The 16762-nt window shown below is 50.1% G+C and overlaps 1 protein-coding gene across 1 annotated transcript in view; it reads right to left on the bottom strand.

Moving 5' to 3' along the window:
* LOC105278748 overlaps positions 1-16415 on the bottom strand; it is a 99138-nt gene extending 82723 nt beyond the window's left edge. The window contains exon 1 of the mRNA XM_011338058.3: positions 15673-16415. Coding sequence (XP_011336360.1) covers positions 15673-15736 — 64 coding nt within the window. The 5' untranslated portion in view covers positions 15737-16415. The remainder of the gene's footprint in view (positions 1-15672) is intronic.
* Positions 16416-16762: the final 347 nt, after the last annotated feature.

Below are 16762 nucleotides of genomic sequence, written 5' to 3'. Positions count from 1 at the left end.
ATTAATAATTTAATAATTAATATTTACACATTACCGGAATGATGGGTAATCGATACCATCGATTTGCCTACGATTTACCTTTGTTCACTCGCATTTGTGAAATTCGATCGTAAATTGCGGCGTGCTGCGTGTTAATGAGCGTTTCCTGTGGGAAAAACTTGATTAACTTTTTGTGTCTTTCTCCGATTGCGATAGTCGATTTTACACGAATTATGGCTCACTGAAGGACACGAGTGTCTCGAGGTACGTGTTAAAGTGTGCTCCGTTAGATCATCATTTAGAGGATACCAACGGCGATTATTGTTTCGAGAAACAAGAGAGGCGTAAGTCCACACCGTCAATTTCGGCATGCCGTTAATGAGGCTGTCGCAATTTAGCTCGAGTCCGGATTGACTAACTCCGCTTAACGGTTCACCTTGTCCCTGGCTAGACACGACTCTCCTCTTGGTTTCTCTCTTTCTCTCTCTCTCTATCTATCTCTCTATCTCGCAGTTCCCAGTCTGCCTATAATATGGAGAGAGACGGAAAATTCAGTTAACTCGGCGGATGATCGCTCGGGGTGTAATTTACATGGTAACGGGGCCCAGAACGACGGGCATTTCCGCCGATTTGCTGGAAACTCGTCGGAATTATCGATGAATTTCGCGTTCATCAGGTGATACGGAAAAATCCAATTACCACTCAGCATACAATGAACACTCTCTCGCTGACGCCGACGAAAGGAATAATTCGGCGCGTCTCGTCGCCTGCTTCCCGCAACGGGACGCGATACCGATCGACTGATCGAGGCGAGGACGAGGGAGAGATGGTGGATCGAGCGATTAAGCGCGTTAAGCGGGAGAAAATATAATTGAAATGCGGTGAGTGAATCGGGATAAATTCACCGCGACCCCGCCGTCGAACAATGTCTCGGCGTTGTCATCAATTTGGCTCCTTTGTCAGCTGTGTGCGCGCGCGCGCGCGCGCGGCCGACGGAAAAGTTACAAAAGCGCAGCCATCGACGACGGCGGCATGTCAATAAAATGCAACGGCGTTACGATCGATTACTACTTCCGCTCCGTAAATAATTCGCGACGGTAAAACAGCGTCGTCATGATAATCGTGATTGATCGCGCTCATAGGAAATCTGATTCCAATCTGCGATTCTGTCGCGGTTGATTCGCCATTAATAATATAATTAATGTAATGCCCGGCGCGATCCGGTTATTTAGAACCTGTGCAAATTCAGCCGTCGTTTCGTGTCGTATTTATACGTGCACGCGTGTATGTACGTATATATATATACAGGGTGGCCCATTTTAATTTATACAGTCGATTTTTTAAAAAACTAAAAGAGATACGAAAAAATGTTTCAGACAAACATGTCACGATTTCGAGGGGGACATAAGATGATACCATTGGTTTGACCTTGAATAGTCGTTTGAAGGTCACGCGAAGGTCACCTTCAATTTCTTAAACTGAAACCCCTACTTTTTATTGCAGATTCTTATTCTCCATCGAAAAGTAAGTAACTTTTGTCTGAAACATTTTTCCGAAAAATGTCATCTTATGTCCTTAAAATGTCCTCAAAACTCATCTTGAAGATCATTTTAAGGACATAAGATGACATTTTTCGGAAAAATGTTTCAGACGAAAGTTACTTACTTTTCGATGGAGAATAAGAATCTGCAATAAAAAGTAGGGGTTTCAATTTAAGAAATTGAAGGTGACCTTCGCGTGACCTTCAAACGACTATTCAAGGTCAAACCAATGGTATCATCTTATGTCCCCCTCGAAATCGTGACATGTCTGTCTGAAACATTTTTTCGTATCTCTTTTAGTTTTTTAAAAAATCGACTGTATAAATTAAAATGGGCCACCCTGTATATATGTATGTGTGTGTGTGCGTGTGTGTATTTTGCGAGCGTATGTCGGCTCGATCGGCCGAGGCTCGTCGTCGCCCGTAGGAAAATGTTACAACATGTACAGCGTCGGCTGTATATTTCGCAACACGCCGAATAAAAGCACCGTCTCGCCGGCAGAAAAATTGCTTTCACGAAACACGAGCACGGCAGGACGCAAGCTGCGCCGCCGCCGCCGCCGCTTCACAAAGGCCATTCCGCTATTTCCGAACGATTCGCTGTGATCCCTCAGTCCGCTTGATCACGAGCTAAACCCAGGGGGGGAAATGAGAGAGGGAGAGAGAAAAGGGAGGCGTCTCGCAGGCCGCCGTTAATAATTACCACATCGGGTAATAATTGTCTCTCTGATCTGGTCGCGAATTGCGTCGCGTCAAAGTGCGAAACGAGCGTTTCCATTAATATCGGGCGTTATCGAGCTTTGTGCTACCCGATAGGTGCAGTTATAAATTGAGGAAGTACGGTCAGATATACGTTTGCTCGGCAACGGATGCAAATAAATCTCGCGTCATCGATAACGACATCCAGCTTTAACACACGGCGATACAATGCGCTCTTTTTACACCGATCGAAAATACCACTGTCGCGTAGCTAATCGCGATTTAGTTAAATACGTATAAAACAATCTCGCGGAGGAAGAGCCGTGTATAATTTCCTATGTAATATGTAACTTTACATGATTTATCTCTTCCGGTGCGCGGCAGCAGAAATAATCGGAACGTCTCGAAATACTCTGCTTTCTATTCCTGGTTGTTTGCGCGACTGACGAATTTCTATCATTAATCGGACGTGAGTATTGAACGCGACTCGAGTGAGACAGAATCGCGCGGATTCGGGCACTTTTAAGTAAATTTTGCTTCCTGTCAGTGATCCAAACATCTCTCGAGCCCCGAATAAACGACGCGACGAGCACTCGGGTGTGATCTGCAGCGTGTCGCGTCATGAATGCTGCAATCTCGCGATGTGCGAGCGAAACAAGATTTTCCAGGACTTTTGTCCCAGTCACACGTATCCCCTAGTCCCGCCATTCGTGCAGAAAGTATCGGTTTCTGGCGAACATGGTGAACCACCGTGTTCGCGCAATTGTTAATTGAAAGAACAATTAATCGCTGAGATAAAGAAAATGTTTCTCTCTCGGACGCCCGGCATTCCGCGAATGCGACGGTAATGAAACGCTCCTTTACGGAACGGCATTCGGATTCGCTCAGGCGTACGCGGATTCGCCTCGCGAGCAAGTCCGTCTCGAACCGCGCGCGTTTCGCGGCCGTTCCTCCGCGCGAGCGAGGATCGGGCAGACGGACACTTCCGACTGTTTGCTTCCTCCGTTGGTTTCATATCGCGCGGCACGGCCCAATTCACAGTAATCACACGTCGGGGCTGCCTTCCGTCGACCGTGGCGAGACGTGGCGGTTCCGTCAATAACACTTGCGCCGAGGCCGGGCCATTGTTGCGGAACACACAGCCGGTGCCGGCGTCCGCGGGGAAAACATTTAGAAATGCACGGCTGATGGTCTCTCTCTTTCTGTCATTGGTAAACGCAATGCACGTCATGGAGCGACACGGCGTGCGTTCCCTCGCGCGTGAAAGCAGGCCGGGCAAGAGGGAGGAGGGCGGGAAAGTACCCTCGCTTCATCCGCCGCGCTTTTCTCGTTTATTTTATAAACACGGAAGTAATTCGTAAGCTCTCACTCCCTCTCTCTCTCTCTCTGTCTTCCTGTTTCTCGAGAGCGCGCACAGCTGCATGCGGGGCTTCCCTGCGGGATTCCGCGCGGTGATAGCGGAGAAAGCGCAGCCCACCGCTGCGGCACGTCGCAACGTATGCCATGCGTACGCCCGGCTCGGACGCAGGGGTGAGAGTCACGACATCGAGGTGTGGCGAGAAATATCCGACAACCTTTTACCACGGTTTTTACAAGGTGCAAAATGATTTTTTTCGGGAAATCTGAACATCAAAGAAATTTCAGGAGAGAGAGATTTTAAGATAAAGGGAAGAGAGAGGAATGGGAGATAGGGATGAGCTCGCGTCTTCCGCGTTCTTTCTTGGTATGGACGATCTGTTTGTTTTTTTTTGATAATTATAAAGTCATCTTTGCATAATGAGAGATGTCGAGAAAATATTACTAGAAGACATCATTTGTTTCTGGCGCCGATGGGTTTGCGTTGTGTGTCACGGAAGTGGTGCGTTGCACATTCGACCGGCTCTTTGACAGAAACGTGTATGAGAGTCTCTACGTCCGTCCCCGTCGACTCGTGCCCGCTTTGTGCGTGAGAGCAAAAAAAAGCAACGACAAATAGACAAGCTCAATTTACGCGCACGCACCCACGCGCGACCGTGCGTGGTGCACCATCATAGGCGTCGACAACGCTTCTCTCTCGACGGATACGTGCCCCGGTAAACACGAAAACATTTTGCGATATCTGTTCGCGTTTTCTGGTGGTACCATACCATATATATACACAGAGAACAGGATTTTACAATAGATCCTAGGATATTGTTTAATTTCCAAGCGCTGATATTTAATTTTATTCTTGCGACGCTGTAAAAATAATTGTACCATGATACGTCGAGTAGAAAATAAAGAACCCTGAGAAATATGTGTTTACAATTCGTAGACAATCATCGTCCCCCCGAAAATGCTCAATCGAGGGTCGCGCGAGTGCAGTTCCCTCGAAACGAGGAGGGGTGACGCCGATGTGTCGGTGCACTCACTCACTCACGCTGCACGCACTTTTCCAACGTCATGACGCGGGCGCACGGCAGATGGTACTCATCATCATCGGAGGGGGAGGCGTGGCGCGGCGTGGCGCAAGCTTTAATCGCTTAAAATCGCCGTTAATTGAAAACGAGTCAATTTACGAGTAACACGAGAACCCGGAGCGCAAACGCACGTTTATGATATTGTCCTTGAAAAGCAGCCAGACATTCCCTCCTGTCCCGGCAAACGAGGGTCCAACGGAGTGTCCCCCGACCAGGAGAGGGGAAAAAAAGTCCATCTAGAAGTATAATGAGGCGTGCGTGACGCATGACGTGGATGAAGGCGGCCAGACTTTTTTGCCGCTGACGCATCGTGCGCCTTTTTCCGGCGTAAATTTTCGTCGCGAACGGCAGGGAGGGTCGCGAAATGATTATTCCCTGAACAAGACGTATCCTCCGATGTGGGTCAGGATTTTTCAGGGATCGAGAGGGATAGAAAGGGCAGAGCTAGATAGATCATCGCCGTAATTAGTTCCGCGGAAGAAATAATCCACCATGGGAAAAGCGATCACGCGGACGGTGCTCGTTCAGGTTTTTCTCGTCGCGGAAAGATTCGTGATCAGATTGGATGATCCGTTCGAATTGCGAGATTGCGACGATTTTTCGCGCGCGAAAATACGAGTGCAACGCCGCCGCTTGTTCCACGGCACGCGACGATTTATCATCGACAATGTGCCCGGTGACGAACCGTTCTGCGGTATTGTCGCATCGTGTTTCCGCGGATTTTCTAAATGCCTCGCGTCAACGCTGTCGACCGACGCGGAATTTCCGTCATTAGATCGTAATTATGCAATTACGATTGTGCCCGTGTTACATAGGCCACCGTGACGAATTTACACGGCGTTTGTGTAATCTGTGATTAAATCCCACAGCTTTCAATTGAGCGTGTTCTTTCGTGTGACGAGGTAAATCCTCTTTCTCTCTCTTCCTCTATCGAGAAATCATGTCAGCAATTCAAATTTCAGGCAACATTTTTAAATCACCCGATCAATAATTAATCATTGTTCTTTCTGCAGAATAAGAAACATATGATCGTATAAAATTTGAAAGACATGAAGATATACAAATACAAAAATATAACATTATATAAATCGTGTCTTTTTACAGTATATTGCAAACAATGCAAAAATCACTTGACACTGGAGATTTGTTAAGTCAACTCGCGGCTGGCGAGCAGGGATCTTTAGCGTTCGCCGTATCCGCGCAAAACGCCTATTAGCCGGCAATGTTCCGTGACGAATGTCGCCGTATTGTTTCCGGCGGCGAATTTTCCAAGCGCGCCGCGGCGAAATTTACCGCAGCACGGACGGTAATTACGCAATTACGATTGTATGCGCATTATCGCAGCCGGGGCACTGGGGGCCCCGGTAACCGGCCGGAAATTTACAGGTGGCTACGTGGCCTGTAATTGAATTCTAAGGCTCGTAATTAAGCGTATTCTTCCGCCGCGAGCGGGGGCACGGCGCGGGTCGATCCCATTTGTTTTAATAGCATATTTGCGTCGAATCCCGATGAAGCGGTCGAAATTCCGCGCACGCCGCCCGCTTAATTCGGCCAAGCGCTTATACGTACAACGTATAACCGGGCACCCGATCAGCGCCGATCGGGACCAAAAATCGAGTCTCCGATGGGACCGGCGCCGATAAAGCCGCCCGATATCGGCTCGACCGATTTGATATTCGCCAATTCACGCAGCTCCGTAAAATTGCTCCAGGTGACGCAGCGCGTGGTGCTTAATTCGCGGAATCCGTTCCCACGCGCCGGCTATCGGCCGACAGCGATAAAAAAATTCCCTTTGTCGTTCCCTATCACCAACGTTATTAACCAGCCCCGCGTGTTATCAGCGTTGCCCCCGTCGTCGCGCGCCGTGAGACCACTTTTATCCGGAACGGAACGTTTCTACTCTCGAAATTTCACCGCGATCATCATTTCAATGGGACTTAATTAGATGCAGCGCGTGCACCGCTACGAGAGACTATTCGCGTTTCCGAAAGAAGGGACGCGAATGGTCTAATTCAATCGGACCGGCTGGGCTTTGCCCGAGAATCCCAGAGAGACGTGGAGCTTAGGTTGGTATCCTCGGCTTCGGACCCAAGTCGGTCCTGTCGGTGGTTGAAGCGCAACGCTCGTGACGTGAACGCCATGGCGTTTCCGTGGATTGGTAACCTAGTTTCGTGAGATCGTTATGCCGCAACAATCTTCCATTAAGCTACAACAGCAACTACGCTCTAATTGAAGCGTTCTCTTGCGATCGGCCGGCAAACCCCCGCCGATTAATTCAACGGTTCCTCATGCATGCGTTGTACGCGCGTACGCGCGGGACGAATCCGCGCGGGAACGAGCCATCCAATCTCGCAACTTTCCGATCGCTCGGGAAAACTCGATCAACGAACCTGCTATTAGCCGACTAATTGTATCGCTCGTTACCTGTAAACAGTCGTTCCAGACTCGTACACTCTATCGATTGCATCTGTTCGCAAGTCTCTCTCTCTCTGCCAGCGTTATTTTTATTTTCTATCACACGTTACTTTTTAGAGATTCCCCAACACCCAACTTTCAGGTTTTAAAGGCACACCGTGCGCACCTTCGCGAATGTCGCACGCTGAAATCTCACGGTCGCGGATCAAATCACGCGCCATGCAAATCTCTGATTTTATTTCGAGACATTAAACAGCAGTTCCACGTGAGTTCGCTGAGAAATGTTACGACCCGCGCATCGGCACGTCACACATGTAATACGTACGAGAGACGTGAAAATGTTTCCGGAATTATTCCGGCGCGCGTCGAACGAGCTTGGTCGGCGATTATTTTGATTACCGGTTGCCGATTGTCGGATACCAGCCGCACCGGGCATTCTGACCAAAATAGATGGGGGAGGACTGGTGGAATCCAAATAGGCTCGTTTAAATTCGAAATTTCTGGTACCGCAATGCCCGCCGCCGACGCCGCCGTTGCCTTTGCAATTTCGTAAAACGATGCATATGTATAAGCCGCGAAACGGCGGATTTAAATACGGGAAATATTTTTCCGCCGGTGTTATAAAGCGACGCCGCGCGTAAAACTAAATCATCGTGACAAGGTTTCGCGGCGGTCGCGTCCTTAATGAAGTCCGTATATTATCGCGCGCGGTGCCGCGACTCTCGTCGCGAATCTCAACTCGATTGCCGATTCACCGAGAATGACGTAAGACACGTCTCAGAGACGTAATTACGAAAAGCGCCGCACATTTATCTACATGACACATATTTAATAAACCGCAGTCTCCAACATTTCGAATACATTTCGAATCAGTCTCTCTTTTACGTGTCATACGAGATATTAATACCGTATAATAGATTTTCTTTCATTTTGCAAAAGCTACCTCGTACAGAATTATTCTATAAAAATATCATTTTCGAGAAATACACGTAAGAGAGAAAAATCCTGCGGAGAGAAATCATAGTTTCATGGCCCTGTCGGTTCCAGACTCGAGTCGTTCTTCCGGAGAACTCGTCAATTGGACTGTTCGGTTTATTGGCCCGAATGACAACGCCGACCTGAAAGATTGTCGCTGGCGACCACCTTAAACAGTTCACGGAAGGCGAGACGCGGACAATTACGAGAATCGAGTGTGGTGATGATGGCGGTAAGGAGTCTCGTTCCACGCTAATTTCCGAGCTCGTGGGTACGGTAGGCGAAGCGCCCGGAATTGTTTTAATTAAAACAATACGCTGTATCCACCGTAAATTAATACAATGCACTAATTGCCGGCGCCGATGCGGACCCGCGGACGAGTACAATTGGATACAACTCGCGCAACAATCCCTTTCATCTCAATATTTCTCCCTAATTCTCTCGTCACCGCGCGCGAAACTTGGCGTCTGCAAACTCTAATTCCATTCGCAGTCGCGCTCGCAAAAATAAAGCTGCATCCGTGACGCTACATTTCCCTCCGGGAATCGCGACGTGTCTTTTAATCGCTGCATTCCTTGCTGTGCGTGACACGAACATTTAGCGCGCCAGGAACTCCCGAAACAGATAAAAATTACTGCGGGACAGTAAGAGCTCGCGCCGCGGGATCAATGATATTCACCTTTACATTTTTATTGCGCACGCCGATGTTGCTCTCCCGCGCGTTGCCCCCGATATCCTATATCTATATTTTACAATGGCCGGCTTTTGCCATCACGTCGCTCGATAGTAAACGCTCGTATAACGGTCGGCAGGCGCGTCTCGCCGCTATCCGTCCTACGCCACCAACGACGTCGTATCGTTATCATAACCGATCCGCGAATACTATCGCGCGCTACCCCCGGCTGGGGGGTAATATCTCTCTTTTCGGGTTGGAGCGTAACCCGGTAACGGCCGGCCGTCGGACGTTCGGACGTTCTCCCTTAATCAAGTGGTGGTCGCGCGTCGCGATTTAACGCGCGCGTACCCGTACAACCAACGTGCATGTACGTGCACGAGCTGTCCAACGTACACTTGTATCGCGAGCGCGTGCGATGTTTTACCGCGACGTTACCACTTTTACGTTTATATCCAACAACAATCTCGCGCGCGCGCGGGGGGGTTAAGGGTGGAAGCAGGAACTGGCGGAGGAAGGAGCGAGCGGTAGGTAGATAGGGTGCAGGCAGGGTTAGCGAGAGGATAAATCCGCGCGTTGGCATCGCGCGCGGGCGCATACCGTGGGCCGTTTACGCGCGCGGACGAGTGGAGCGGAGCGGAGCCAGAACGCTATAGCGCCCGCCAGCCACCGCTTCGGGCTTAGTGCGTGTAGCGCGACCATAAACAACCGTGCAACTTTCACGAGGACTTTACCGTGGCCATTACGGCGACCCATTTCCCGACGCGGTTCACGAGCGAGCGAGCGCGCCGCGCGTTTCCTCCACCCGTTCGCTTAGCTCGCTCGCTCGTTTGCGCGCACGCTCTCACGCCGACACGCGCGACCCGGGCTTCGTAAGATAATTGTTCATCAGGGGTTGAGTGTCAGCCGCGTGCTCGCGTTAATGCCGACCACACGCGAAATGGCACGTTGTTATATCCGCGCCACTATCGCACCGCACCCGGAAAGATCGGCGCGCGCGATGCACCCCGCCATCGTGATCTCGTTCGAAGGCGGAGGTGGCAGAATGGGGAGCGATAGCGCGCCTATTTCTCGGATTCATCGCGTATATGCATTCCGGTAAGGGTCGACCCGCTTGCAGACATCGATATCTCGGAATATCCCGATTACCTTCGACACCATGCTGCTCTCGGATTGACGCGCTGACAAGTGCATCGTTGATAACACATATTATTGCCATTCGATATTATTACTATCCAGAGAGCTTTAATATTATTTTAGGAATATTATTTTAATATTGATATACCGATGTTAATAATTTTATCTGATATGTCATACGTATTTTCATCGTCTTTGGTATCAGCTTTGGTTTCAGCTGTTATCGAGCGGATTGAGGTCAAATGCGAACGAGTATCAATGGTGTGCCTAACGCCTGCGGTCCTAAAGCGAATTGCTTTTCATGAATCATCGCATAACGCCGAACCAGTCGATCTCTCGTGCATCAATTATGCACTTAAGGGGATCCCAGGCACGCGCGCGTCCAGCGAACAGATGTGCAGCGATCTCGAATCATCTCGTGCGATGTCGAACATTTATGCACTGCGTGAACCCGTCTTTGTTCCCTCCAATTTCGACATCGGAGAGATATCAGCGCAACTGCGAATTGCGAGAACATTCATTGTTCCGTTCGTCGTTAAAGAGCCCCGAGATTTACGGTAAAAATTCTCGAAAGTAATAATAACGTCGGCGATAAGTAACTTTTGTTGCGTGTTTTCCGCAACGAGTTCACGGCGTCGCGACGAAGGCGTATGTAATATTAATTTTTATAGATTGTTAAAACGTTAAAGTCGAGTCTGCGACACAGAGTATCGGCATTTTAATCGCTCGATTGAGCGTAACTACGCAACGCTTGTAAAATAATGGCCGGCGCTGCGACATTTAATGACGGCGAGGATATGCCGTCATGGTTTTCCGCGTTACGGCCGTCGCTGTTAAAGACGCATTATCGAAATTTCCTCGATACACAGGGTGTCCTCGAAACCACACGTGCGCTACCTCCTGACCGCGGGGAAGTTGCTTAATTAATTTTTAACAACTACCCTCCGATGGGGGAATCTAGAAATTGCCGTCGAGTAAATAATCTCGAAGGGTGCAAACGTACATTATAGCCAACTTTCTTGTCGTTCAATTTTAAGCGGACTCGACTTTAACGGAACTTTAATTCGGGGCTTACAAAGACATTTAATGTCGAATATCGGAAAGTTGCGAGAGCGCGTGCAGATGACGTCGAATCCAAATTTTCCCGGAGGAAAAGTTGGTCGCGCCGAAGTCGGTCGCGAGTGAATTCCGCGTGGATGAAGGGACGCGCGTGGACGACCTCGAAGGACACCTTGTACGTGGAAAGGCGATTGGAATAGTCACATTTGGAGGTACTTAACGACGACGATTACCGTGTTGGGCGAACTGCTGGGAAAGGGAGGCTCTCGCACAAAGCACTCGCGAAAATAATGCGGCTGGGACGGTCGAAATGGTATATAATATAATGTAGTTCGCGGTGTTATACCGCTTTATGAAAGTAAAAGTTGCCTCGTTAATTTGATTGCGGCACTTCGGCCGCGCGTATCACCTTTACGGCTGGATATTAAAACCAAACGACGATGCGTCGACCAGCGTCGACGATTACGATGACTCGATGCTCCGACATCGCGCCAAACTATCGTGCGTTCCCTGTTCAATCGCTCAAGAAAATACAATACGCTGTTCACATTACGGTAATGGCGCGAGGAATAACCCGGAAACACATCACTTTTATTAATAGCACAGTGATGTGATCCAGAGATTCCGAAGGGCCGGAGGTTCCTGCTCTTTCTCGAAAGGGTGAATGAATGCGGCATCAGTATCGGTCCCAGCCGTTCCACGGCGATCGGAGGAGACTCTCGCACAACGACAGATTAGATCGGATTGAATTGAATTATAAAGTTAAAAGAAAGCGATACGAGATTAACGTCCACCATAAAAACGTACGATCGTGCAACGGGCGATTTATTGCGCAATAAATGGTTCAGGAGGATTCAGATTTATTCGGAATCGCGTCGCGGCATCGGGCAATATGCGGAAGCTATATCTGATCGTCGAGAAAATACGCCGGTGAAAAATTGGCGGCGCGGTGCACGGCGGTTAAAAGTCCGAGTTGGGGAAGGGGGTGCAGGAGATGAGGGGACGGTTAAACACGGTATTACGCGTCTCTTGCACGCGTCCGCCTCTCTTGCGGCCGCGACTTCGTATTTTCTGCTCGCAGAGCTCCATACGCGGCCGTATGGAAATAGAAGCAGAAATGAACGCGACCGTGACAGCCGTTCCCCAGATCCTCCGCGACGTCGTTTGCATTTCTCATAAGCGTGGCCGTTTTTTCTCGCGTGGCCGTATACACGCATCTTTTATACCTTACTCGCCGGTAAGTAGGAAAAGTCCGTGAAAAAGAAGAGCGAGAGAGAACGAGAGGGATGGCAGGGCGAGAAAGAGACATGTTTATCGCGTGCTCCGAGAGGGGTCCCTTAAAAGCATCCGGAACACGCCAGTCCGGAAAACTAGAACGCACAATCTACGTATGAAAGTGACAAGTCCGCAAGTGAGTACATTAGATAATGATATGCACGGTCTCCGTGTTAATTGCCATTACGTAAGGCAGGACAGAGAGGCATAGAAAAAGAAAGAGAAAAAGAACAATTCAATTTGTTAATACGCCGGAATCGTCCTGATCCCTTAAAAGCTCAGGCGAATAATTATCCCGCGCGAATATTGAGCAATACGTCGCAAAGATGAATATTGTAACGGCATCGTCATTATCGCCCAAGGACGACAATCGTGCCATGTCCGTTCTAACTAGTCGACGTAGCATGTACCTAATGGATAATGTCAACGAGAGCGATGCTGCCCGCTTAGTGGTACCAGCGCGGAGCAGCACGAGAGAACGCGGATTAGTCGCTGGAACGAGTCTCCCAAGAATCGTAACAAAAATTACACCGCACTACGAGGTGAACCGTTATCGAGAGACCTGAGATCGCGGAAGACTTGGGGAACGAACAGTCAAGATAAATAATAAGAAAGATTAAGACTGGAGAACCGAGCGCAGAGGGAAACGTCGGGACGGGGGAGGCAACTCTTTAATATTTGCATACTGCACTCTGCGAGGGGAAACAGGAGGAGGAGAAGGAGGAGGAGGAAATCGGTGGTACGAAGAAACTTGGTCGCGAGAGTGCGACCCTTCCTCCCTTTCTCTTCCATGCGGAGTGTTAAATTAAATTATCATTATCTTCATTATCATTAAAGACTCGCGCGCGCACTCACTCACACGTACACGTACACGTACGTCCATGTATCCGTACAGGAAGATCGAGGTACGAGATGTCGATGCGCATATAATTCTCCCGGGGCGCCATTAAATTGTATTAATCCACTTCCATCACGAAATTGAAGTTCATACACGATAAACGTACGTACCTGCCGCAAGACGCCCTACGGGAACGAAAGGGGTTGTGCAACCCCCCGCGGAGCGTCCCTCCTCTCACCGTCCCCCGCGCGCTCTTATCGATCCTGCGACAAATTTTTTTATCCGTCGATATCTCACGCGGTGATCGCGTAACTCTCAATGTATCGCTTCGCCCATTACCGGACTAATGCAGGGTAAGGGGGACAGAGGCGCGATAAACAAAGTCGAGGAACTGTAAGGGATGCTGCTCAAGTGTCGATACTTTGCTACTGATACCGGGCATTTCGATCGCACTTCCCCTTTTATTACATGTCGGCAGGGGAACGATTACGTCAAAGGGAGGCATCAGGATGATAATTTTGCAATATATCCTCCCCTTATATTCCCAAGACACATTAAATCATTTCAACGATTGTTGTGTTTTTTGTCTACAAACCACAGGAAATAGAATTAATCATCTGCATCTCGACAAATTTTTCCAATCCTTTCAAATAACAAAAATCCTTCGAGACAATCTGATACATCGTGCTCTGCATTCTGCCATTGATTCACTTCCTCTCAAATTATCAGAGTGCAATGTTGGATGATGCCCCTCGACTAGTTCTCGAAGAAATACTGCATCGTATCGATACTTGATCAGTGAGAGCACTTCATTAAATTAAACATCTCCGAGTGCAATCGCGACGCACTACGGTGGTAATTGGGTACCGCCGCCGCCGCCGAAGCCACCCCTTTCGTTCGTTTTCGAGCTTCATTCGCGTTTCCCGACATTGCCGTTGTTTATCCCATATCGCGAAATGAGTTTCGGAATGAGTGGCGTGGGAGAACGCGCGTAGCGCGAGGGTGCAACGAGGGAGTGCCGAACGGGGGGTGCGAGTGTGAATCCTCGGAAATGCATATCTCGTGCGCCGTAATCGTTTCGCGAATTGAAGAGCGTCGGAAAAACGCCGGAGGCCGAGAGTATCGAGAGGAGAGGCGAGGGTGTCGGCGGTGGCTCGGAAAAGAGGAAAAAATGACGACATACTTTTTAGTCGCCGCGCGTAGCCCCCGCCGCTGTCATCTATTTTTGCGCGCGTTTTACATTCGTAAACCGATAACTCTGCCGATTCGCAAACTGCACGCGCGTTGTTCTTTCAGGTAAAATTCGGCGCGGGCTGACTCGCCCGTTTTACGCGTGTGCGCGCGAATTGTTCGATGAAACGAACTCGCACGTAAAATGCACTCTCTTTCTTTCTCTTTCTCCCTCTCCGTTGAACAATCTCGGCTTGATACGTTTTACGAAATTTTGAAAGATTTCAGCCATTTTGTCCTGAAGAAAAGTTTCAGGATTCAAGCGCTCCAAAACGAACTTTGAATAGTTTAAGCGGTCGTTTTAAATTCAATAAGCGAGGACATCTCCGAAACTTTAAGGTACTCTTCTTGTGCATTATTCGACCCGGAAATGTTCGCTTGAACTGCGTTCAATTTTGTATCGTATAGATCTGACGATTTATGCCTCGAGCACAGATCGCGGATTAACATAATCGTATTCTTAGATTTTTGCACACGAATCCGGGGGTGTTTTATCGCTTCTTGAAGCATTTCCAATACTTAAGTATTCAACGGTTACACTTCGCGAACTCGAATGCATAAGTCACTCGGGCCCCGCTTAAAAATTCAGAAACTCAGCACTTTAGTTATTACCAATAGAACGTCATTCTCGTCGCGGCAGAATAAATGTATGACTACTACTTTCAAACGGCTGCTGCGGCAAGAATCAGTAATATCCCTGAGAGCGGCCTCCCCCTCCCTTTCAAAAGTATTATCTCTCTCCTATTTCATAACTTTCCTAATTTCACGAACAGAGTAGCGAGAAAATAGCATAGGCTTGGAGGAACTCCGCGCCGGTAACCGGGGCAGCGAGAAATTAGGTGGGAATATCGACGCGGTATTCTAGTCGAAGTTAAAAATCCCCAAAGTCCAGGGAGAAAGTATCCCCGGAGTTGAGCAGCGCACGAGCGAAGCGCATTCGGTTCTGCCACCGACGTGCCAACGAAGAACTTATCATCGCGGTAATCTGCAGGGAAAGTGGAAGGCATGGGGAGGACGAGGGGGCAGGTATTTACGGTGAAAATAGTACGCGTCGACCCTGCGCGTTAAAACAATTTCCGATGGTTATCTTCGGCTGGCAGGCTGCGATGGCTCGACGCCGCTTGCGCGAGTTATCGTCCGGCCGTTCCAGCCGTGGCATAATAGTGGCCTCAAATAGGCCATCGGCGTCGCGACGCGAACAAAAGCAAAACAGCGACGGCCGGCCCCGGCGGATGTCCGAAACGCCGCGCATTCCCGACGCGGATCGTCGCCGATTAATCGAATCGATCGAGCGCCGGAGGCTCACGCTGGACCGCGCGCAAGTTTGACAAAGGTCCCGATTCATGTGTCAGCGCGTTGCGAAGCCGGAGCGCACCGCAAAAACCAGTGGCGCAACACACAACACTGCACTTACCCCCAATCCAGCCGAGGCAGAGCAATAACACGCCAGTCAGTCCGATCCTGCGGGTCCAATCCATGATGATCCACCAGGCCGATTTCTTGCGGCGCCGCGATCGTGTCACTCAACTCTGCAGAAGAGAAGAAGAAGAGGATCGTCGGCAAGCAATGCGTGTGGCTAACGCACGGGTGATCTCGGCTGCGGGTAGCAGGCGGGTGGCGGGCGGATGGAGAAGGGGGATGATCACGAAAATCAACCGCTGCGGCGCACTGTACACACTCCGGCTTCTCGCGTCACACAATCCACCCTCTTCGACGCGTGAGCGCGCGGTTCATATCCAAGGAGTAAAGAAAAGAGAACTCGCAGCACTCGCAGCAACAATCGCCAGCGTCCACGTCCTCGATTATACGCGTCCCGGAATTTTCATCAGTTGGAGTCTCTCACTTTTCTCTCTTTTTTTAATCCACGTCTCTCGCGAATTGCGCGACGGTGACGCACGGGGGTCAATTCACTGGGGGGTGCACCTCCGGTGCACTCGCTCGCTGACCCTCTCACGGCGACGGTCACGGGGCGACACTCACGGGGCACACGCGTCCCGATCGTGCGGCAGCGAGCACGCGTCGCGCGAAAATAGCGGGTGGCAGCGGCGAGAAGGCATTCGAAGAGAGAGAGAGCTAGAGAGAGAAAGAGAGAGAGAGAGAGAGAGAAGAGCGTGTCCGTGCCCCACGGTGATCGCGTGTGCGGAGTAGTGACGGCGGTGCGGCCTACGGGGCTTTAGAGTGCGGGGCGCCGACCCCCACCCTCGCGTGCGACCGACGGCCGCACCGCCGTAGTAACCCCCTCCCGCTCCTTGGTTCTCCTCTCGCTCGTCCAGTCACCCCCCCTCTCTCTCGCTCTTCTGGGTCGTTCGCACGCGCGCGCCCGAGAGCGCCCGATGTCAGAGCAGCGCGCGCCCGAGATAGGGGGTACCCTAGCACGAACGAGCCCGAACGGAAGAGCCCAAGAGGAAGAGAGAGAAAGCGCGCGTGGGAGGGGAGTAAGTTCTGCTGCGAGCGCCTGTGCGGGAGTCGCACTCCACGCATCACCGTAAGGCGGACCGTGGGTG

Source organism: Ooceraea biroi, chromosome 11, assembly GCF_003672135.1.
Source record: "Ooceraea biroi isolate clonal line C1 chromosome 11, Obir_v5.4, whole genome shotgun sequence".
Taxonomy (NCBI): domain Eukaryota; kingdom Metazoa; phylum Arthropoda; class Insecta; order Hymenoptera; family Formicidae; genus Ooceraea; species Ooceraea biroi.
Note: the sequence above shows the minus strand (reverse complement) of the source record. Positions and strands in the feature narration are given on the sequence as shown.